General features: G+C 45.9%; 1 protein-coding gene across 1 annotated transcript in view; it reads right to left on the bottom strand.

The window, feature by feature from the left end:
* Nucleotides 1–23,049, bottom strand: part of ATM (ATM serine/threonine kinase) — a 586,955-nt gene that overhangs the window by 532,588 nt on the left and 31,318 nt on the right. Inside the window, exons 5-6 of the mRNA XM_029602465.1 lie at nucleotides 19,140–19,304; nucleotides 1,437–1,602 (exon numbers count right to left, since the gene is read on the bottom strand). Of these exons, the coding sequence (XP_029458325.1) occupies nucleotides 1,437–1,602; nucleotides 19,140–19,304 (331 nt within the window). The remainder of the gene's footprint in view (nucleotides 1–1,436; nucleotides 1,603–19,139; nucleotides 19,305–23,049) is intronic.

Genomic DNA, 23,049 nt, shown 5'->3' with positions numbered 1-23,049 from the left:
CTCTCTCACCAAGTCCTGTGCTCCACTGAGAATTAGATCTAAAATTGCTCCCTCTCTCGTCGGTTCCTGAACCAATTGCTCCATAAATCTATCATTTATTCCATCCAGGAACGTTATCTCTCTAGCGTGTCCCGATGATACATTTACCCAGTCAATATTGGGGTAATTGAAGTCTCCCATTATTACTGCACTACCAATTTGGTTAGCTTCCCTAATTTCTCTTAGCATTTCACTGTCCGTCTCACCATCTTGACCAGGTGGACGGTAGTATACCCCTATCACTATAGTCTTCCCCGACACCCAAGGGATTTCTACCCATAAAGATTCAATTTTGTATTTAGTCTCATGCAGGATGTTTATCCTGTTGGACTCTATGCCATCCCGGACATAAAGCGCCACATCTCCTCCCGAGTGCTCCTCTCTGTCATTGCGATATAATTTGTACCCCGGTATAGCACTGTCCCATTGGTTATCCTCTTTCCACCATGTCTCTGAGATGCCAATTAAGTCTATGTCATCACTCACTGCTATACATTCTAATTCTCCCATCTTACATCTTAGACTTCTGGCATTAACATACAAACATTTCAAAGTTTGTTTTTTGTTTGTATTTTCATTCTGCTTTTTAATTGATAGGGATAAGTTAGAATTTTTTTAGCTCAGGTGAGTTTTTAGTTACAGGCACCTGGACTATTTTTCTAATTATTGGAACCTCACTGTCGGGATGCCCTAATTCTAATGCATTATTAGTATCCTTTGAAGATACCTCTCTCCGAACCATGCGCTGCTGAGCGACTGTCGGCTTTCCCCTTTGTTCTAGTTTAAAAGCTGCTCTCTCTCCTTTTTAAAGGTTAGCGCCAGCAATCTGGTTCCACCCTGGTTAAGGTGGAGCCCATCCTTTCGGAAGAGACTCCCCCTTCCCCAAAAGGTTGTCCAGTTCCTAACAAAACTGAATCCCTCTTCCTTGCACCATCGTCTCATCCACGCATTGAGACTCCGGAGCTCTGCCTGCCTCTGGTGACCTGCGCGTGGAACAGGGAATCGACCACGAATAATGAAGGCAAAAAACAAGGGTACCTACCAAACGGAGGAACTGAAAGCAAAGGGGGACCTGACGCAGGAAAAAAACCCAAAAAGACAGAACACACTTTTGAGGATTTGGAGCTCCATAACCGCAAAGCTACCGCACCGTGGAAAAGAAGAGACTGAAGGGGGACCTCGCATGAATGCGCGGATAGCAGTAGGCCGGGCATGTCCAGTCTGCCAAACGTTTTCCGTGCCAGGCTCCATCGGATGATGTCACCCACATGTGAGGCCTACCATCCTGCTTGTCCTAGGAGAATAGGCAGTTCACTGTGCAACATACTATGAAGTAGCAACTGAATATGCAAATATTAACTGAAGTGTCATAGAACAATAAAAAAAAAAGGACTCACTTTGCATGCTGCATTGCTTTTGAAAAGAAATCGAAGAGTTCGGAAGTTAGCCCGTCCGTCTGCAAACAACATCCTTTGACCAGTGTGTGAATAATTCTTGCCAACAAGACTCTGTTGATATCACTGGAAGGTTCAAGATACAGCCTAAAGTACAGAGTCAGCATTTCTGTGAAAACCATATATTTGAGACTGTTACTGTTAGTTTATAAATAAGAGATATAACTTAGAAAATATTTTCCAAAGAGAAATTCATGAACCCAGTTTTGAGACTTGGCAGAAATGCTAAATCCATTTTGCAGTTTTTAGTCCATCATAGAAATAACATATTAAGGTCCAACAGAATGGACGAGTAACTGATAAGCAGACACAAAGGAAAATTAGTTTCTTACCTGATAATTTTCATTCCTGTAGTACCACGGATCAGATCAGACTCCTGAGTTTTGCCTCCCCTCCAGCAGATGGAGACAAAGAAGTTTTAACAAGCTCTGCCCTATATCCTAAGGTGCCACCTACAGCCTGTCAGTATTACTCAGTATCAAAGCAGAATGGTTCCCATCAAAAAACTATCCTTATAACTATTTAAACTTCCTTATCTAAAATGGCTCATGAACCCCCAACTGGGAACAGAATCCAATGAACAGTGAGAACAAATGATCTTCAGTATAATTAAAGCAAATGGAATACGAGCGGACTCTCCGTTACTCTCAAGCATATAACGGGTGGGACTCTGGACTGATCGGTGGTATTACAGGAACGAAAATGATCAGATAAGAAACTAATTTTCCTTTCCCTATACGTACCCGGATCAGTCCAAACTCCTGGGATGTACCAAAACTAACTTACCTAGGGTGGGACCTGGAGAAGCCCGCTCGGAGCACTCCTCCTCCAAAAACCCCGGAATCCGGAGCCTGGACATCCAGCCTATAATGTCTCGTGAAAGTGTGTAAAGACGTCCATGTAGCCGCCCTACAAATCTCCTGTGGAGAGACTTGTTGGCATTCTGCCCAGGATGCGGTTTGCGAATGGGTAGAATGAGCATGAAGACCAACCGGTACCACTTTACCACACAGAAAATAAGCGGAACTTATAGTTTCTTTCAGCCAGCGAGCTATCGTAGTCTTAGATGCTACATTACCCTTCCTTGGTCCACTCCACAATACAAAGAGATGGTCTGACACCCGGAAGGAATTCGGAACCTCCAAAAAGCGCAGCAAAGTTCTGTGAACATCCAATTTTCTTAAGTCCTTTCAAATTGGATCCAACCGGTCCAAATCTGGAAAAGCTGGAAGCTCCACCAACTGATTCAAGTGAAAGGAGGAAAATACTTTCGGAAGAAAGGAAGGAACCGTCCTCAAGGAAACTCCTGAATCTGAAATCCACAAGAAAGGCTGTCTACAAGATAACGCCTGTAGTTCCGACACCAAACGGGCCGAAGAAATCACCACTAGAAAAACCACTTTCAAGGTGAGCTCCTTCAACTTCACCCTTTTTAGAGGCTCAAAGGGCGGAGCACACAAAGCTGAAAGCACTAAATTCAGATTCCAAGGAGGACACGGATTGTGGATCGGAGGACGTAAGTGCTTTGCTCCTTGAAGAAAACGAGCCACATCTGGATGCAATGCCAATGCCAGTCCCTGGATCTTACCTTGTAGATAACCTTAAGGGAACTACACGATAAGCCTTTCGAGAGTCCGGCTTGAAGAAAACACAGAATGTCTGACACCGACGCCAGAGATGGCGTCGGTGTCAGACATGGATGGATTCACCTCGCCAGAAATGAATCCATCCAGACACCAGAGATGGATTCACCTCGCAGCCTACGCACCAGCCTTCAAATACTTTCCAAACCCTGACATAAGCCAGGGAAATAGATGGTTTGCGGGATCGTAAAAACGTAGCCACCACAGCATCAGAATATCCCTTACTCTTTAGCCGTTGCCTCTCAAAAGCCATGCCGCTAGACAAAAGCGATCTGCTTCTTCCAAACAGATGGAGCCTTGATAGAGAAGAGCCGTGGACTCCCGAAAACAAAGAGGTTCCGGCTCTGTTAGATTGAGGAGATCCACAAACCAGGGACGTCTCGGCCACTCTGGAGCCATTAGAATCACCTCCGCTGGATGTCGCTCTATTCGCCGGATCACTGTGCCAATCAAAGGCCAAGGAGGGAACACGTAAGATGTTCGTTGGCCAGGGAAGAACCAGAGCATTGACGCCTTCGGCTCCTGTTTCTCTGCAGCAAGCAAAGAAGCACAGAGCCTTGGCATTGCTGAACGTTGCCATGAGATCCATGCTGGGCGTGCCCCAAGATTCGCATATGCACTGGAAGGCCTCGTCTGACAACTCCCATTCCCCGGGATAGAGGTGATGCCGACTGAGAAAGTCCGCCTGAACGTTGTCGACCCCGGCTACGTGGGATGCTGCAATGCTGAGGAGGTGTTGCTCCATCCAGAGAATCAACTGTTGAGCCTCTGCTGCCACTGGATGTCTATTGGTTCCCCCCCCCTTGGTGATTGATATAGGCCACTGTGATTTCATTGTCGGACAACAATCTGACCGATTTCCCCCGAAGAAGCGGGAGGAACGCTTGCAAGGCTAACCAGACTGCTCTGGTCTCCAGACGATTGATCGACCACTGGGATTCTTCCTGTGATCATCGTCCCTGCACTGCCTTTCCCAGGCAAACCGCTCCCCAGCCGGAAAGACTGGCATTCATGGTTAGCACTGTCCACTCGGGCACTACACCAAGGGAACGCCGTGTTCCAAATTGTCCAAGACGAGACCAGACTGCATGGTCCAGACCAGACTGGACCATGCAGAATCCGTAAGAGGAAGGGGCAGATGAAATTGCTCAGAGACAGGATTCCATTGGGAAACCAATGCTGATTGTAACGGGCACATATGGGCGAAAGACTATGGCACTAATTCCAGCGTGGAAGCCATCGACCCTAGGACCCTTAAGTAATCCCGGACTCTGGGGATATGTTTGTACAGTAAGTCTCGAATCTATCCCTGTAGTTTACAAATGCGATACTTGGTGAGGAAAACTTTCCCCTGCTGTGTGTTGAACAGGGCTCCCAGAAACTCCAAGGATTGAGAAGGAATTAGAAGACTCTTGGCAAGGTTGACCACCCAACCGAGCAACCTCAATAGCTGCAGTACTCTGCAGATCGCTGCCTGGCAAAGTACTTCTGACTTGGCTCGAATCAGCTAGTCGTCCAAATAGGGATGCACCAACAATCCTTCCTTCCGAAGTTGCACTGCAGCACGACCATTACCTTGGTAAAAGTCCTGGGTGCAGTGGCAAGCCCGAAAGGCAGGGCTTGGAACTGATAGTGATGCCCCAAGATGAAAAACCTTAGGAATGTCTGGTGGGCGACCCTGATGCTGACATGCAGATATGCCTCTGTGAGGTCCAGAGATGCCAGATATTCCCCATTTCTCACGGATACGATGACGGACTGCAGGGTCTCCATTCGGAAACGAGGCACCCGAAGAGATCTGTTGACCCTTTTTAGATCTAAAGTAAGTCAGAAAGTGCCTTCCTTTTTGGGAACCACAAAGTAAATTGAATAGCGGGCCCCGTCTCCGTTCAGCAGGAGGAACCGGTATTATGGCCCCCAGATCTAGAAGGCGTTGTAGTGTATCCTGTACAGCCTCTCATTTTTCCTGGTATGTGCATGGAGACACCAGAAACTTCTCCCAAGGGCACCGAACAAAATCTTATCACTGTGAGGACCCACTAGTCCGAAGTCAATTTGGTCCATTCCTTGTAAAAGCTCGATAGTCTGCCCCCCACTACTGGCACCAAAAAATGGACTGGCTGCATTTCATTGCGAAGACTTAACTCCCAGGGCAGACCAGGGGTTACCGGGTCTCCCAAAATGTCGGCCTTGAAAGGACTGAGACCAGGACTATTGTCTGTCTGACCCTTGCCGAAACGAAGGACCAGAAGACCGCGACATGCGGAACCTCCTATTACCCCAAAAACGAGGCCGAGTCGCAAACGAGCCTCTGGACTTGGGCCGGTCCTCTGGCAATTTATGAACTTTATTTTCGCCCAGGGATTGAATCATGTCCTCAAAATCTTTACCAAAGAGCAACTTGCCTTTCAAGGCAAGGAGCCGAGCTGAGCCTTGGAAGAGACATCCACTGACCAGTTCCTGAACCAACATCATGACATCTCCCATTACACAACTTCTAGGCCTCTCATTATTCACTTTAACCTTATTCAATGCACAGTCACTTTCCAAAAAAAAAAAAAAAATGCACCTTCTCAATGATTACCTCATTGACAACAACCCTGACATATGTGCAATAACAGAAACCTGGTTAAAACCCACGGACATATCCTTAACAAACCAATTACCTACACAATCCTTCGACCTCTTCTCAATACCAAGACCAAAAAAGAAAGGAGGAGGAATTCTACTTGCTGCAAAAAAACAACTGGGAATAACCCTACAACTATCATACGCCACTTCAAAACTTGAATGCTCCATATTCAAATCTCAACATCTACAAATATTCCTCATCTACGCCACACCAGGAACTCTAGAGGCTAACCCCTCCCCTCTAATAGAGATGATAGCCAAACACTTAAACTCAGACAAACCAACCATCATACTGGGAGACTTCAACATTCACGTGGACTCCATCCCTCAATCCACTAACTTCGAAACCTTCCTTTCCTCCCTCAGTCACCTTGGATTCTCACAAATAATCAGCGGGCCCACCCACAAAGCGGGTCATACATTAGACCTCATATTTATCAACGATAGCTGGTCCATCCATACCAATCCCACTTGCACACCAATCCCCTGGTCAGACCACCAGATCATAGACACAACCCTCAAAATGAAAAACACACCACCTCCAAACATCTCCAAAACCACCATTCATTTCAGGAAACCATGCTCACTGGAGTTACTCACCGAACATTGCTCCAAAGATCTCAAACAAATAGACCTCACAGACGCCAACACAGCCACCACTTCATGGATCAAACTCACGAACAAAATAGCGGATCAACTCTGCCCAACCTCCTCAAAAGTAATCCAACCGGCACGAGACAACAGAAAACCGTGGTTCACCCCGGAACTCAAAGTCCTAAAACAAAAAATTACGAAACAAAGAACAAAGCTGGAGAAACAACCCTACACCCACATCCAGACTGGACTACAAAGCCACCCTCAACACCTACAGAAACGCCATACACAAAACAAAAAAGGACTTCTATGCAAAAAGAATTCATAACTTCATCTTCGACTCGAAAGCTTTATTCTCTTACGTATCATCTCTCACCAAACCAACGCCACCATCCATTCCAGACCAGCTAGCGCTCAGCAAGGCCAACGAATTAGCCTCCTATTTCAAAACAAAAATCTCAAACCTTACTCGCTCCCTTACAACCCATCAAACTCTTCCAACACCTCTTAGCACATACCAACCCACTCTTAATTCTAGACTAGAATGATTCGAGCCCACATCCGCCATGGAGATTGAAAATTTACTTTAAAAAATTAAACCGTCTGCACATCCCTCGGACCCACTCCCTACTAATCTACTCACTGCCATCCCCAGCACAGTCGCAAAACCTATTGCAGAAATCATCAATACCTCTCTAGCCATGGGCACAGTTCCTAATCAACTAAAACTTGCAATCATCAAACCCCTACTGAAAAAACCAACTGCATCACTAACGGACCCAGCTAACTTTAGACCCATTGCAAACCTGCCCCTGATCTCCAAACTGATGGAAAAAGCCGTAAATAAACAACTTTCCGAATACCTCGAGGAGCACAAGATCCTTTCCCCGGCACAATATGGTTTTCGTAAATCACTAAGCACAGAGTCACTTTTGCTTTCTCTCACTGATAATCTACTTGTAAACCTGGAGAAAAAACAGTCATTCTTACTGGTCCTATTAGACCTATCCTCAGCGTTCGACACGGTAAATCACTCACAACTCCTAGAACAACTATCAAACATAGGAATAAAAGGCACAGCTCTCAGTTGGTTCAAATCATTCCTATCAAACAGATTTTACAAGGTCAGAATTAATAACAAGGAATCTGACCCCATCCTATCAGATCAAGGCGTACCTCAAGGTTCATCCCTCTCTCCCACCCTGTTCAACGTTTACCTCCTCCCCCTCTGCCATCTGCTATCACAACTCAAACTTACTCAATACCTCTATGCAGACGACATCCAGATCATCATCCCCATCACAGAATCAATTCAAAAAACCTTCGCCTACTGGGAGAATTGTCTTCAACCAATTAAACAACTACTCTCCAGCCTGAACCTGATTCTAAACTCCAGCAAAACAGAGTTGCTACTTATTTCACACAACCCGAACACCCACCCACCTAGCCTGGCACAAACCACATCTTTAAACATTGAGCTCTCCACTGACGTCAGGAATCTAGGAGCTTGGCTTGACAACCAACTTAACCTAAAAAAATTCGTAAACACAACCACCAGGGATTGCTTCTTTAAACTACAGGTACTAAAGAAACTAAAGCCACTTCTTCACTTTAATGACTTTCGCTTCGTTCTTCAATCCATTATTTTTTCGAAACTTGATTACTGCAACTCAATCTTACTTGGCCTCCCCTCCAACAGCATCAAACCCCTACAGATGGCACAAAATGCCGCAGCCAGAATCCTTACTAACACTAATAGAAGAGACCATATTACCCCCATCTTGAGCAACCTCCACTGGCTACCCATCAAACAGAGAATCCTATATAAAACCTTAACCATCATTCATAAAGCAATTCATAACGTCGCACCTATATCTCTACAAACTCAACTTCGTCCACACTTATCTTCCAGACCCATCAGAAGCGCCTACTAAGGCACATTAGTCGCAACTCCTGCCAAATCAACACTAAGAAAAAGAGCACTCTCCACGGCGGGACCTCACCAATGGAACGCGCTCCCACCAGACCTACGACTTGAATCAAATCTAACAGAGTTCAAAAAAAGGTTAAAAACCTGGCTCTTCAGGCAAGCGTTCCAACTCCCAGAGTGTAACTAGGCACCTCCTCCTGACTTTCAGATCCAACCATTGCAGGGTGTCACTAACACCTTGACACTTAATTTCATACCTGTACTTGCTTAATCACATGTCTATTTAACAGTCATCATGCACCTTTATATAACCACTTACTGCAGACCATAAACGATACTAAAGTTCCTTGTAAAAAAGGTGAACACACACGTACTATTCAAAACACGAATAAGGTTATTTGTCATTTGTTAAATATTTATAGTTACTTGCAATGTTCCTTGTAATAATGTAATAATGTTCAATGGTTGACTGTTACTGTTCAATGTTCTATGTAAAAAACCCCGGTCTAACCTCCCAGACCAGGGCAACCTTTTCGTTACTTGTAAACCAGATTGATTTGTATTGCATACAGGAATTCCGGTATATAAAAATTAAAAATAAATAAATAAATAAGTCTGCGTGCAGAAACCGCTCACACCATGGATCTGGCCGAAGTCTGTAACAGATCATAAAGCACATCTGCACTATAAGCGACTGCCGCCTACAGACGACCTGCTTGGAGAGCTTCCCCCTCCGAAAGGTCAGCATTGGCCTGAAGTTGCTGCACCCAGCGAAGGCCCACACTCAAAGAAAATTTGCTGCATGTGGCAGCTCGCACTCCCAGTGCTAGCACCTCAAAAATCTTCTTGAGCTAAAGTTCTAATTTTCTATCCTGCAGGTTCTTGAGGGCCGTCGCCCCCGTGACTGGGATGGTGGTCTTTTTGGTGACCGTTGAAACCACCGCATCCACCTTAGGAACTCGGAGCAGGTCTAAAGCCTCCTCTGGCAGAGGATATAGCCTATCCATAGCCTTACTCACCTTCGCTGAACAACAAGTCCGTCGCAGAAAAATGAAATGGGAAAGAAGTGGCAAGACCCCCTTAGGCCCAACAATACCGAAGCCATAGCCCCCAGCCAGGATTCCACAGCCGGAACTTCCAGACCAAATTCCCCCAGAATTGCGGGAATAAGCGGCCCTAATTCCTCCTTCCTGAATAGATGAACCACCTCCGGGTCGTCCCCTTCCATGATTTGGGTACCGCGGTCTAAGTCCTGCTGCTGATCCCACTCCGCCGGCTCTGAGGAGTCCGAATCCGCAACATTAGCCACCGACCTCAAGGGATGCTTCCCCTTTTATGGCTCCGAACCCCCTTCGGACCTGGACCACTTCCGGGCCAGCCTGCATATTAGCTTTTTCTCCGGCCTGCTTTTTCCCAACTTTCCTGACCTTAAAGACCTTCTGAAGAAGCAATACAAACTCTGAAGAAAATGAGGAAACAGAAGAGGAATCTGAAACCCCCTCGGGGTCATCCTCTGACACAGGAGAGGCAGGACCAATCGGTAAGGCCGGCCCACCCCCCCGGGGCCATTTGCTGTAGAGATAGGGAGGGTGGCAGGAACCCCTCCCCCACCACGGGCTGCGTGGTCGGTCGAAAAAAATTCAAAAAATTCTAGCCCCATTTTGTGCCGGCAGCCGCGTCGGGGACCGGCACAAAATGGGGCTCTGATTCACGCGCCTCGGGGACTGAGGCGCGTGAATCAGACCCCCCTCCTCCCCCGGGGCAAAACAGAAGGTCCTTCTCCGGGGAGACAATCTGTGCAGAGGCCCTCCCTCGAAAGGCACGTGAGCGCAGAGCCCCGGGGCATCCCGATCGGAGCAACGATTGCAGCAGCAAGACAAGAACGCGGCGAAAAAAAGTAAAGAAACGACGGTACACTTACCTGGCCCTAGCTGAAAAGAGAAGGAGAGTCGGTGCGTCGATTAAACAAAGTTGGGGTTTTTTTGTTTTTTTTTTTATAGAAAGAAAACTTGCTGTTAGGGAAACTGCAGAATCAGCTGCAGCACTGACATTCGGCCTGGAGTGAAGATGACCTGACTATCTATCCTTGAGTATTGTTTAGACTGGAACTGCTGGCAAGGAGTAATCCTGTCCCACAAACACACAGTCTAGTTTGGCACGCACACTTGTTGACATTGGACTATAAAGGACGAACAGCTATGGCTGCAAAGTGGGGAGAGCGAGAAACATACTTTCGCTTTGCTGGCAAGCAAAGTACTGCGTGTCACTTTGTAGACGTACGAAGTGACTGGGTCCCTTTTGCCTGTACTGGGCTCTCTCTCTGAGACAGGCTGATGAAAAGGATATTGTGAGTATTGGCCGAAATATTGTGCACGGATACAGATGAATATGCTTAGAATTGTTCTTAATGCTCAGAACTGTATATGCTTAGAATTGTTCTTAATGCTCAGAACTGTATATGCTTAGAATTGTTCTTAATACTTAGAACTGTATATGCTTAGAATTGTATATTTTAGTACTTAGAACTGTATACCTTTAATACTTAGAATTATTAAGATTGTATATCAATAAACATATTATTTTACTTTTACCTTATTCTCGCCTACCTGATTCCTTACACTTGCCCACCGCTGTCCGTGGTTCTGGCCCTGCTGGGGTGAGTGAGCCGGGCTTCCCGGTATCACCCCAGGCTGCTTAAACTTAATTACAGGGTCCTCAACCCTTAAAAGCAGTTGCCTCTAAACACCAAAAGGGATGGCCCCCTGGGGCCCTCACAACCCCCTAAAAAGCCGCTCCTGTCTCTGACCTTTTTCTTTCTTTTTAAACCTAATTAGAAATTAAAGGAACAGAAACAATTCCTAGCCTTCAACCTATCTGACTTTTTTTTTTTCCTAGGGAAACAGCCCAGACTGTAGGGCTTGCACCTCCCCCATCTGCTGGAGACAGAGAAATACTGACAGGCTGTAGGTGGCACCTTAGGATATAGGACAGAGCTTGTTAAAACTTCTGTCTCCATCTGCTGGAGGAGAGGCAAAACCCAGGGGTCTGGACTGATCCGGGTAAGTACAGGGAACTTCTGTTTGCAAGAGTCTCGCTCTAGAAGAATAGCCTCTACAGATATTTCTCTTACAGGCCTCAGTCGGAAGAGGAATCCATGATTTCTACTGGCACGGTGCAAATGCTAGTGCAAAACAAAGGGTGTGTGATGGCAACAGGGGGTCTAGGATTTGAGACAGTAGAAAAACTGGTGAAAAAAACAAAGAAAAAATCTGAGCGAGTAGAAAAAAAAAAATACAAGCATGTCTTAATAAAGTGAATGCTTTGATAAGAACAGTATAAGTGTTCACCAAATTAATAAAAGCTAGATTCTTGACTTTTAAAATAGTTTTTCTGCTACTTTAATATGGATTTTTATTCTTTTATAAATGCATTCCTAAGATTGCCCCGTTGCTCAGGCTGAAGGGCTGTGCTGCATTCAGTGGGACCAGTTGAGCCTGAGCGTGTCATGAATATGGTATACATAAGTGTGATAAAATGAGAAAGACCACTGCTGGTCTGCAAACAATGGGAAAGGTGCATATCAAAAGAGGCATTCTACAAGCACTGGGGCTAAGGGTTCCTGCAGCTGTGCAGGCATTTCTTTGGACGAGAGTGGGGACTAAATATGGAGGGCTAGAAAGAAGAAAAGGTAAAAAAAAATAATAATCTTAACAGTGATTAAACATTTAGCTCTTACCCTGCAAACATAAAAGCAAGAAAAGTTCCATCAAGAAGGAAGAGTAAAAATATTTTTTTTAAGTCTTTATTACCCTAAGAAAGGAGCAAGATGACACAGTGATTTTGTCTGTATGGTGGTTTTATATAACAAAAAAAGGGAATGGAAACAAGCAAAATAACACACCAAGAGGATCAATGGTAGTACAGTGTGTGTTGTCAAATTAAAAGATCTGACTCCTTTGAAAAATGGTAGCCCAAAGCTTTCCAGAAGAAATGTTGCAATTTATTTAGCTTTCAAAAAATAGCCAACTTCCAAAGGAATAAATCTAGGCTGGTAACAAACAAAACTCAATGGGATAGAATGACAGAATATGCACTCTATAAATAAGTTGGAACACTGCTGCTTATTTCAGATGGCTAGGAGTGGACATATTAATATTCTTTCTAAAATAGGTGACAAAATACTGCTTCTAACTATAGACTGACCACAATTCTAAGGGATTTCTTCTAGTTTATAATTATGACAAATGCCTACTTAAAAGGGGCCCAAAAGAGATTAAAATAAAAACAAGGAGATATGTCAACATTTCACAATGTCAAGTTTCCTTCCTTGGTAAAGAAATACATGGATGGTTATGACAATGTTCATTATGTGAATTTCTGAATACTAAAGATATTATTAAGCTTCAAAGACTCATACTCCATAGGAAACTAGACAACAAACGGAGACTGTTGGTGACATGTGCTAACCAATAAGAAAAGGTATATTAAAATAGCAGAGTTGCTTACCTGTAACAGGTGTTCTCCCAGGACAGCAGGATGTTAGTCCTCACATGTGGGTGACATTATGAGGATGGAGCCCAATCATGGAACATTTTTGTCAAAGTTTCTAGAACTTTGATTGGCACACTGAGGATGCCCAGCATACCTCTAACCCTGCATCCAGCAGGGGTCCCCCTTCAGTCTCATTTGTAGCAAAAAGTAAGAGCTAAAAATAAAATAATAAAATGTAAGTGAACCCAACTCCGCGGGGTGGCGGGCAGGGTTCGTGAGGACTAACATCCTGCTGTCCTGGGAGAACACCTGTTACAGGTAAGCAACTCTGCTTTCTCCCAGGACAGCAGGATGGTAGTCCTCACATGTGAGTGAATAGCAAGCTATAGGATGCCCTAATAGAATGAGCCAAAAACACCCAACGACGTGCAACAGGCACAACAACTGGGGTGGTTTTGGGTCGGAGGGCAACCTGAGTTTATCCATGGATCGCAGGAAGAAGATGGGTTATTAAACTGGAAACAAATTACGTAGGACAGACTGGCCAAAGATGGAATCTTGCCTGCCAGCCTTGTCAAGACAATAATGAGCTGCAAATGTGTGGAGGGAGCTCCATGTGGCAGCTTTGCAGATTTCAGCAAGAGGTACAAAATGGAGGTGTGCTACTGACGTTGCCATAGCCCTTACTGAATGCACTTTGACGTGTTCCTGTAGTGGAATGCCTGCCTGTTGGTAGCAGAAAGAAATGCAGTCCGCCAGCCAGGTGGACAGGGTCTGCTTGCCCACTGGAATTCCTAATTTGTTTGTATCGAAGGAGGGGTTGTGCCAAGATCAGGGCATCTCCTACACCTTTGTGGTAAGCAGCTATGGCGCCGATATGTACTTGGATGGAGGAAGTTTGTAAGCCAGACTCCGAGAGGTGCCAGAGATAGTCCAGGAACCTTTTTGTGGGGCAGGAAAAAGGATCTATTTCTTTTGTGGTGCACCACGAGGAGAATCTTTTCCATTTGGAACGATAAGATCTCCTAGTAGAAGGCTTTCGTGAAGCTACGAGGACCTGGGACACACTTGTCAGAGAGGTCAAACGATTGCAGTATTAACCTTTCAACATCCAAGCTGTCAGAGACAAGGAGTGAAGGTTCGGATGACGCAACAGTCCGTTGTTCTGCGTTATGAGAGTTGGATCTGTGCCCAGGCGAATTGGTTGCTGGATTGAGAGGTCACGTTGGATGGGAAACCAAGCCTGATGTGGCCAGTGAGGGGCTATTAGAATCATTGTGCCCCCGTCTTGCCGTAACTTCACGAGAGTCTTGCTGATGAGTGGAAGTGGAGGATAGGTATAGAGAAGACCCGTTGACCATGAGTGGGCGAAGGCATCTCATGGAGGTGTGTTGAGACTGTGGTGTAGAGAGTAGAAATTGTCCACTTTGTGGTTGTGAATTGACGCAAAGAGGTCTATGTGCGGGTGGCCCCACTGGTGAAATATTCGGTTTGCTACAGTGGGATCTAGGGACCATTCGTGGGGATGAAAGGTCCGACTGAGATTGTCTGCCATCACATTATCCACGCCTGCCAGATAGGTCGCCCTCAGTAGCATGGAATGGGAGAGAGCTCAGGCCCATATCTGTGCTGCCTCCTGGCATAGTAGGTAAGAGCCTGTGCCCCCTTGCTTGTTAAGGTACCACATCACTACCTGGTTGTCTGTTTGAATCAGGATTACCTTGTTGGAGAGGCAATCCCGAAATGCGAAGAGGGCATATCGAATTGCTCGGAGTTCCAGAAAGTTTATCAGGTGCTTTGCTTCCGCTGTGGTCCAGGTTCCCTGGGTTTGGCGGTTGTTGACATGGGCCCCCCCAACCCAGGTTGGATGCATCTGTTGTCAAAGTAATTTGAGGTTGCAGAGTTTGGAAGGGTACTCCTCTATCTGTAGATTGGACTCCTGTATCCACCAAGCTAGGGAGAGACGAAGCTGGCTGGTGTCGTGGACAATGTGGGACATGTGTTGATTTGATTGGGACCACTGGGACTTTAAAGTCCATTGTGTTACTCTCATGGCTAGTCGAGCCATTGGAGTCACATGAACCGTGGATGTCATGTGACCTAGTAAGGTTAATAGATGAGTAGTGGCTCGGCAAGTCTGCACTGCCTTGGCTAAGGTTGATAACGTGCATGCTCAATCCTTTGGGAGAAACGCTTTGGCTTGGACAGTGTTTAGATCTGCTCCGATGAACGAGCGTGTATGTGATGGAGTCAGATGTGACTTGGGATAGTTTATTAGAAACCCCAAGGATTATAGCAGGCTGATGGTAAAAACAGAGGGAGTGAAGCACTACCTTCTGGGATGGACCTCTTAGGAGCCAATTGTCTAGATATGGGTAGATGTGGATATTTCATTGTCGTAAGTGAGCTGCCACCACTGTCAGGCATTTGGTAAATACCAGAGGTGCTGATGCCAGGCCGAATGGAAGCACTCTGTATTGGAAATGATTGTGGCAGACTATAAATCTGAGGTATTTTCGATGAGGAGGGTATATGGCAATGTGGGCATAAGCCTCCTGAAGATCTAGAGATCAGAGCCAATTTCCCCGTTGTAGTAGAGGGAGCATGGTGCCCAGGGTTACCATTCTGAACTTTTCTTTGCTGAGATGTTTGTTTAGGGTATGTAGGTCCAATATAGGACGAATGCTGCCTGACGTTTTTGGAATTAGAAAATACAGAGAGTATAACCCTTGACCCCACTGCAGTCGAGGTACCTGGTTCCACGGCTTTGGACTGCAGAAGGGTCGAGAGTTCTGCCTCGAGAAGAGGAGAGCGGTTGACTAGACCCCCATGCTGGACATGGTGAAATGTTTGGTGGTAGCTTGAGGAAGTTTAGGAGGTAACCCTGGGTGATCACGGACAGGACCCATTGGACTGTAGTAATTGTGTGCCATATGCCGGCAAAATGGCGCAAGCGGCCTCCCACAGGAGTGGGTGTGGGAGGCGAGGGTTGACTTCTGCTCTCTAAAAAGGAGTAAAAACCCCGTTGCTGGATCAGTCTGCGGAGCTGGTTGGGCTTTTGGGGCGGTTGCAGAGTACGGGATGAAGGTGGATAATACCTACATGGCTTGTAGGAAAACATCCTAGGGATCCCATCTAAAAGACCTCTTAGTGATAGATGGGAAGTCCGAGGGGAGAGGACAGCTGACGCAAGGTGTCATGATGATCTTTTAATTGCGCAACTGTTTCCTGAATTTTGTCACCAAATAAATTATTCCCTGTACATGGAAGGTCTGCTAGTCGTTCTTGAATTTCCTGGCTAGGTCAGAAGACTTGAGCCATGCCCAGTGCCTGGCGCTTATGCCTGCTGCCGATACTCGAGGCAGTTTCAAAGATATCATATGCTGCCCTCACTTCGTGCTTTCCAGCATAGAGTCCTTTCTGAAGGATTGTGTTAAGCCCTTCTTGATATTCATCTGATAGGGTTGCAGAGAATTCTTGGACTTTCTTCCAAAGATTCCTTGTGTACTGAGTCATGTATAGCTCATAAGCTGTTATACGTGCCATCAGCATAGAGCCATGGAAGACTCTCCGTCCAAAAGCGTCTAAAGATTTTTGTTTTCTATCCGGAGGGGCAGAAGAATGAAGCCGGGATCTTTTGGCTTTCTTCTGAGCAGACTTAACGACTACAGATTGATGAGGCAGTTGGCTTTTTGAAACTCCAGAGCTGACTGGACCAGGTAGGTGGCATCAGTTTTTCTATTTACTGGTGGAACTGTGCCAGGGTGCTCCCAGGTGCGTTGTAGCAAATCAAGGAGCACCTCATGAACTGGAACTGACATCACTTCCTTAGGGGCATCGACAAATTGTAATACCTCAAAGCATCTTGTGCCTGGCATCCTCCTCAGTTTGTAACTTAAAAGGGATGGATTCAGACATCTCTTTAATGAAGCTGGCAAATGTGAGGTCTTCAGGAGGGGAGTGGCGGCGTTCTTCTGGGGGTGAAGGCTCTAACAGGAGTTCATCAGAGTCCTGAGTGTCAGAAAAATCATCACCCCAGGGATCATATGGTGCATCTCCAGCACCTTGAAGGCATTCAGGTCGAGGTATGTGTCCAAATCCAGCTGGATCTGGAGATGGCACCAATGAGAAAGATGGAGGCACCAATGCGGGCACAGAGGACTGTGATGGCATCTGTGCTTTTGATGGACGTCGGGTGGCAGTAGACCAGATGGTCCTGGAACCAGCTCCAGCATTGGTAAATTTTGTTCCTCATCCAAGGACAATGGAATAGGTATCTGTGTCGTGGTCTTGGAGATGCCGATGGCATGGCAGGAGCAGGAGCCGATGGCAATGCACCGATTAAGGTACCAGGCGTTCGAGAAGCAGAACCAGCATGGTAGGCATAGGGTCAGATGCCAGCATGGGAGCTGGTGCCGGTGGAGACTGGAATCCCCGAAGTGAATGGAGTACTGCCTCTTGGACCATCTGGTCCAATTCTTCCTGGAAGGCTGGCGTTGGCAGCACAGCCATTGGGGTTGGAGGCTCGAGGGCGTTGCCGGAGGGTCCACATATATAAGTGGAGTCTCAGATCCCAGCACCGGCGCCGGAAGGGAATGCCTCGGGCCCCTTCTCCCTGGGACTTCTTGGCTGGTGGTTCCGTCGATGCCGATGTCAATGGCAGCATCGGAAGAAGTATCCCGTCGATGGCGATGACTGTGTTTTTCCCGATGCTTGGTCTGATCCTTCTCCGGCACAGAGGAAGAAGATGTCGATGCCTTCGAACATGAAAGGCTTGGTGAAGGATGGTCACCGGTGCTTCGATGGCGCTGAGATTTCGGTGGCATCAGAGTTGTTGAAGAGGAAGGCTTTTGACTGTGTAGCCTTGGCTGGAGTAGATGGAGACACTCACTTAAAAAGGTGTTCCATCTTTTCCAAGTGGGCCCTGCGGCCTTTTGGCATCATTCGGGCACAGCTGGTGCACTGTTGGACATCGTGAATGGGGCCCAAGCACAAGACACACATGTCGTGAGAGTCCGTAACAGACATGGTCCTCGGGCACTTACGGAACCTGGTCGCCATGTTTTCTTGAAAATATGAGCGGCGTGCGGTCGGTGGCCGTCGGGCACCAATGAAAACACCGCCGGGAACAGACCGCAAAGGACGAGGTAAACATACCGGCGTCTATGGAAGTCGGTGGTCGATGGGGGACCCCGGGATGGGGAAAAATTTTAAAGTTTTTGAAATACGTTTCTGTGAGGAAAAGTTGAGGAATTCTCAGAGAGCTCCAGAAATCCGCGAGGCTACTGCTGCACTGGGAAAAAAAGAGACTGAAGAAGGATCCCTGCTTGTTGCACAGTTAGTGCCATTCTGAGCATGCCCAGTAGGTGCCAGTCAAAGTTCTAGAAACTTTGACAAAAGTGTTCCGTGATTGGGCTCCATCCTGATGATGTCACCCATATGTGAGGACTACCATCCTGCTTGATCTGGGAGAATGTCAGTGTCACAATGGCAAGCCAGCTTTCCAAATACTCAACTTCAGTAAGATATATACCGCTGGTTACTTATATCTGCTTTTGATAATTTATTTTTGGTTCTTTGGGATTTTTAGTTAGCTCAACTGTGTATATTTTATTAGTTGGGAATTATTGATGATGATTTTCTGCTCTGTTTTATGTTTAAAAAATATGATAGCTCACTGCATCCAACATTCTGTGAAGAGAACAAAGGTATATTCATAAACAAACACAAAACCAAATAAAACAAACATTGTAAAACCAGAAGATAAAAACAGAAAAGATGCTATTTTTTTGTGTTTTGTGTCTATTATGCCTTGGTAATTTTATGTTGAATGTATTGTACACGCATGGAGCCCTTCTATATAAATGCAGTTTTTAAATTGAGTCAATAACTAAATAAATCACATTTGATCTGACCTATGAGATTTCAACAAAACTGGCTTGTTTTCCTATAGAAAACGAAAGGAAGAAGGTATTCTAAGTGTCAAGATCAGTGCGAGTTGGAGGTGACTGGGTACTCTACTACCTGTAAAGCAAATGTGAATGAAATTGGATGTATGATAAAAAAAATTATTAGGGAGGACACCAACAATGATCATATAATACCAGCTTCCCTATAGGAAACTAGGCTGAAAAAATATGCTCTCTTTCTCATGTGTATTTATCTATATCTATATATATATATATCTATATCTATATCTATATCTATCTATATATATATATATATATACACACACACACACACATATACATATATCTATATAGATATATGAGATATAGTATCTATTTATATATGTACACGTATTTCTGCAAATTGAAACAAAAAATGGTGTTATGATAAATATTTCACACACAATACCTGTCCACTGTTGCTGCTGTATCTCACACCAATATTTTCGAACAGACAGAATATCTTTTAGTAGTATGCTACTATAATCAGCTCCAAAAGAAGCACGACTCATCGAGTCTGTCACTGTGTACATCACATGGCTCAACAGTTCTTGGCATTTTAACCGAGGGGCTCCTATAGTAAAAATAGTCAATGATAAACTTGTGCATCTAATTAAAAAATTAATTAAAAAAAAAATTCTAGTCAATGACTTATCCACAAGTTAAATATTGTACGTTATTTAAAAAACAGGATAGGCAGTTTTCCATTTTGGCTATACTTCAACATATACGCAAAATTCATTACTAAAATTGTGTTTACTTAAAAGAAAGATCTTAAATACTACAAATAGGAAAATTGTTTATCATCTGCTAATTTTCGTTCCTTAAGTCTCACAGATCAGTCTGGACAACTGATTAACCAGCAGATGGAGACAGAGAACAAAAACTTCACTGTACCTCTAGTACATAAAATTGCATGCCACCTGCAGTCACTCAATATGAACTATACCCAAGCACTTTTTTTTTTTTTATTATTATTGTACAACTGCTAACCACCAAACTGGAGAACCCTGGTACACACAGGAATCTGAACACCGAACGCACATATTCACACACAGAGCAGACAAAACAAAATCTATTCATTCTCTAGCTCAGTGGTTCTCAACCGGTGTGTCGCGACACACCAGTGTGTTGCCAAGAACACGCAGGTGTGTTGCCACACTTCCCGATCCCCCGCTGACCCGGCTGCTCCCCGGTCCTCCTCCACCCGGTCTTAAAATGCTGTCAGCCCGGGCGGAATGCAGCAGGACAGCTGGAGTCAGTGGCAGCGGGTGCGCGCGCAGGAAGAAGAAACCATGCTAGTGTAGTCAGCGTCGGCCCAAAGAACAGAAGAGAAGCGCGGCCGGAGGAATGAGCAGCGCTGCTCAGAGAAAAATGAAGAAGAACGTCAACCCCTGCGGCCGATGGGACTCCTTGTTCCGCGAGGTCTGAAAATGGAGGTGGTTAGGGTTGGGAGGAGGCTGCTGCTGTCGCTAGTTCCGGGAAGAGAGGGAGGGAGAGTGAATGAGCAAGCAAGCATGTGTGTGTGAGTGAGATAGCATGTATGTGAATGACTGAGAGCCTGTATATGTGAAAGAGATTATGTCTGTGATTGAGAGCCTGCCTGTGAGAGACACAGATAATGAATATAAGTTTACAACTGGGAACCTGTATGTGTAAGTTTGTGATTGAAAACCTGTTTGTGTGAAAGTGTATGTGTGTATGATTGAGATCCTTTGTGTGAAAGAGAGATCATGTATATGTATGATTAAGAGCCTGTGTGTACAAGTAAGAGAGAGCATGTTTGTCTGTGTGTGATTGAGAGCTGGTTTAGATGAGAGAGAGCATGTCAGTATGTGATTGAGAGCCTGTGTGTAAATGAGAGAAAGAGAGAGAGCATGTTTGTAAGCATGTGAATGAGAGTCTGTGTGTGAGAGAAAAAGACAGCATGTATGTGTGTGATTGAAAGCTGGTTTAGGAGAGGGAGCATCTGAGTATGTGATTGAGAGTCTGTGTGTAAAAGAGAGAAAGAGAGAGAGCATGTTTGTAAGCATGTGAATGAGAGTCTGTATGTGAGAGAAAAAGGAAAATGAGTTTCTTACCTGATAATTTTCGTTCCTGTAGTACCTAGGATCAGTCCAGACTGCTGGGTTATACCTCCCCTCCAGCAGATGGAGTCAGAGAAAAGCTGGGTTATACCTCCCCTCCAGCAGATGGAGTCAGAGAAAAGCTGAAAAGCACCCCCTAGATATACTGGTGTGCCACCTACGATCCCTCAGTATAAAGAATATCAAAGCAGAAGGAATATATATAATCATGCACTTCCGCTGAATAATAAACTGCTTTAACCCAACCAATGACCAGATCAAGTAGGAACATAGCTTTAAAGAGACAAACAAACCTGTCTCCCTAGTTACAAAAATAGAAAAGAAACGCTGTATAACTTGCCTGAGACTATGCATCAACGAATAGCTCCATAATCTGCAGCTGCAGGAGCTGTAAGGAGACAAGGAAACAGAGAAATACGAGCGGACTCTCCCGAAACACATGGGCGGGCGTCTGGACTGTTCCTAGGTACTACAGGAACGAAAATTATCAGGTAAGAAACTAATTTTCCTTTCCCTGTACGTACCAGGATCAGTCCAGGCTGCTGGGATATACCTGAGCCGCCTTAAATGGGGTGGGACCCAGAGAGTCCCGCTCGAAGAGCACTGCTACCAAAGGAATCCGTCGACGGATCCTGAACATCCAAGCGGTAATGTCTAGCGAACGTGTGTAAGGATTTCCAAGTGGCCGCCCTGCAAATCTCCTTGCTCCATTGTCCCTGGGCCGTCAGTTCCTGACAGTGGACTCCCCACCCTCGTAGGCTCACATCCATGGCGAGCACGATCCAGTTCGGTGGGGATAGGCTTACTCCTCTACTTAGGTGGTCTTCCAGTAGCCACCACTGAATCTGAGAACGTACCTCTGCTGGTAGTTGGAGGCGAATTGAGTAGTCCTGGGACAGTGGATTCCAGCGTGACAGTAAGGAGCACTGGAGTGGTTACATGTGAGCCCTTGCCCATGGAACGACCTCCAGGGTTGATGCCATGAGCCCGAGGACTTGAAGACAGTCCCAGACCTTGGGGCGCATACTGGTCATAAATCGTCATAATTGCTCCATCAGCTTTCTCCTCCTCGGGGGAGGGAGGAAGACCTTGTTCTGTTTGGTGTCGAAACAGGCCCCCAGGTACTCTAAAGACTGAGAGGGCTGCAGACTGCTCTTGACCATGTTCACGACCCAACCGAGTTCCTGCAATAGGTTCATGACTCTGATTGTCACCCTGATGAGCCAGTCGTCCAAGTAAGGGTGTACCAATATCCCTTCCTTCCTGACCACCATAATTTTGGAGAATGTTCTGGGGGCGTTTGCCAGGCGAAGGGTAGTGCTCAGAACTGGTAATGGTGGTCTTGATGGACTGGGATATAGAGGTATGCTTCGGCGAGGTCCAGGGAGGTTAGGAACTCTCCCGGTTGTACTGCCATATTACTGAGCGGAGAGTCTCCATGCGGAAGTGTAGTATCCGCAAATAACAGTTGACGTTCTTGAGGTCCAAGATGGGTCGGAATGATCTCTCTTTCTTGGGAACAATAAAATAGATGGAATAACGCCCCATATTTTGCTGGGGTGTAGGTACCGGAGTTACAGCCTTCAGGCTGAGTAGTTGTCACAGTAGATTCCACTGCCAGTCTCTTGATGTAGGAGTGGTAGGGTGATATCATAAATTTGTTCCGAGGGATGCTGTGAAACTCCAGAGAGTAACCTTCTTGAATAATGTTTAGTCCCTTTTGTCAGACGTTATTTCAACCCATCATTGGTAGAAGAGGGAAAGTCAACCACCTATTTTCTCTTCCTGTGGATGGGTCGGCCCATTCTCATTGGGGAGCTCGGTTTGAGCCTGCCCCCGGACCTGTTCCTCTCTTGGTTTGCCGGTTCCAAAAGGACTGGGACCTCCCGGAGGGACGAGGTACCTGGAACGACAAATTCCTGTAGGGTCGAAAACGTTGGGAGCTTCTGCCCCTAGTTCTTCTGGGAGGACGACGCTGGGATCTTTTCCCTCTGTCTTCCAATAGCCGAGGCACTGGAGATTCGCCCCACTTACTGACTAATTTCTCTATTTCGCTTCCGAACAGGAGAGATCCCTTAAAAGGCATTCTTGTGAGATTCGCCTTAGAAGCTGCGTCTGCAGACCAGTTCCGCAACCATAACTGCCTTCTGGCCGCCACTATTGAGGCTACTCCTCTTGCTAAGGTATGCACCAGGTCTGAGCTTGCGTCCGTCAGGAAGGCTGCGGCAGATT

The sequence above is a fragment of the Rhinatrema bivittatum genome, chromosome 5, assembly GCF_901001135.1.
Source record: "Rhinatrema bivittatum chromosome 5, aRhiBiv1.1, whole genome shotgun sequence".
Taxonomy (NCBI): Eukaryota; Metazoa; Chordata; class Amphibia; order Gymnophiona; family Rhinatrematidae; genus Rhinatrema; species Rhinatrema bivittatum.
The sequence above is the reverse complement of the archived record's forward strand: the minus strand, read 5'-3'. Positions and strand labels throughout refer to the sequence as shown.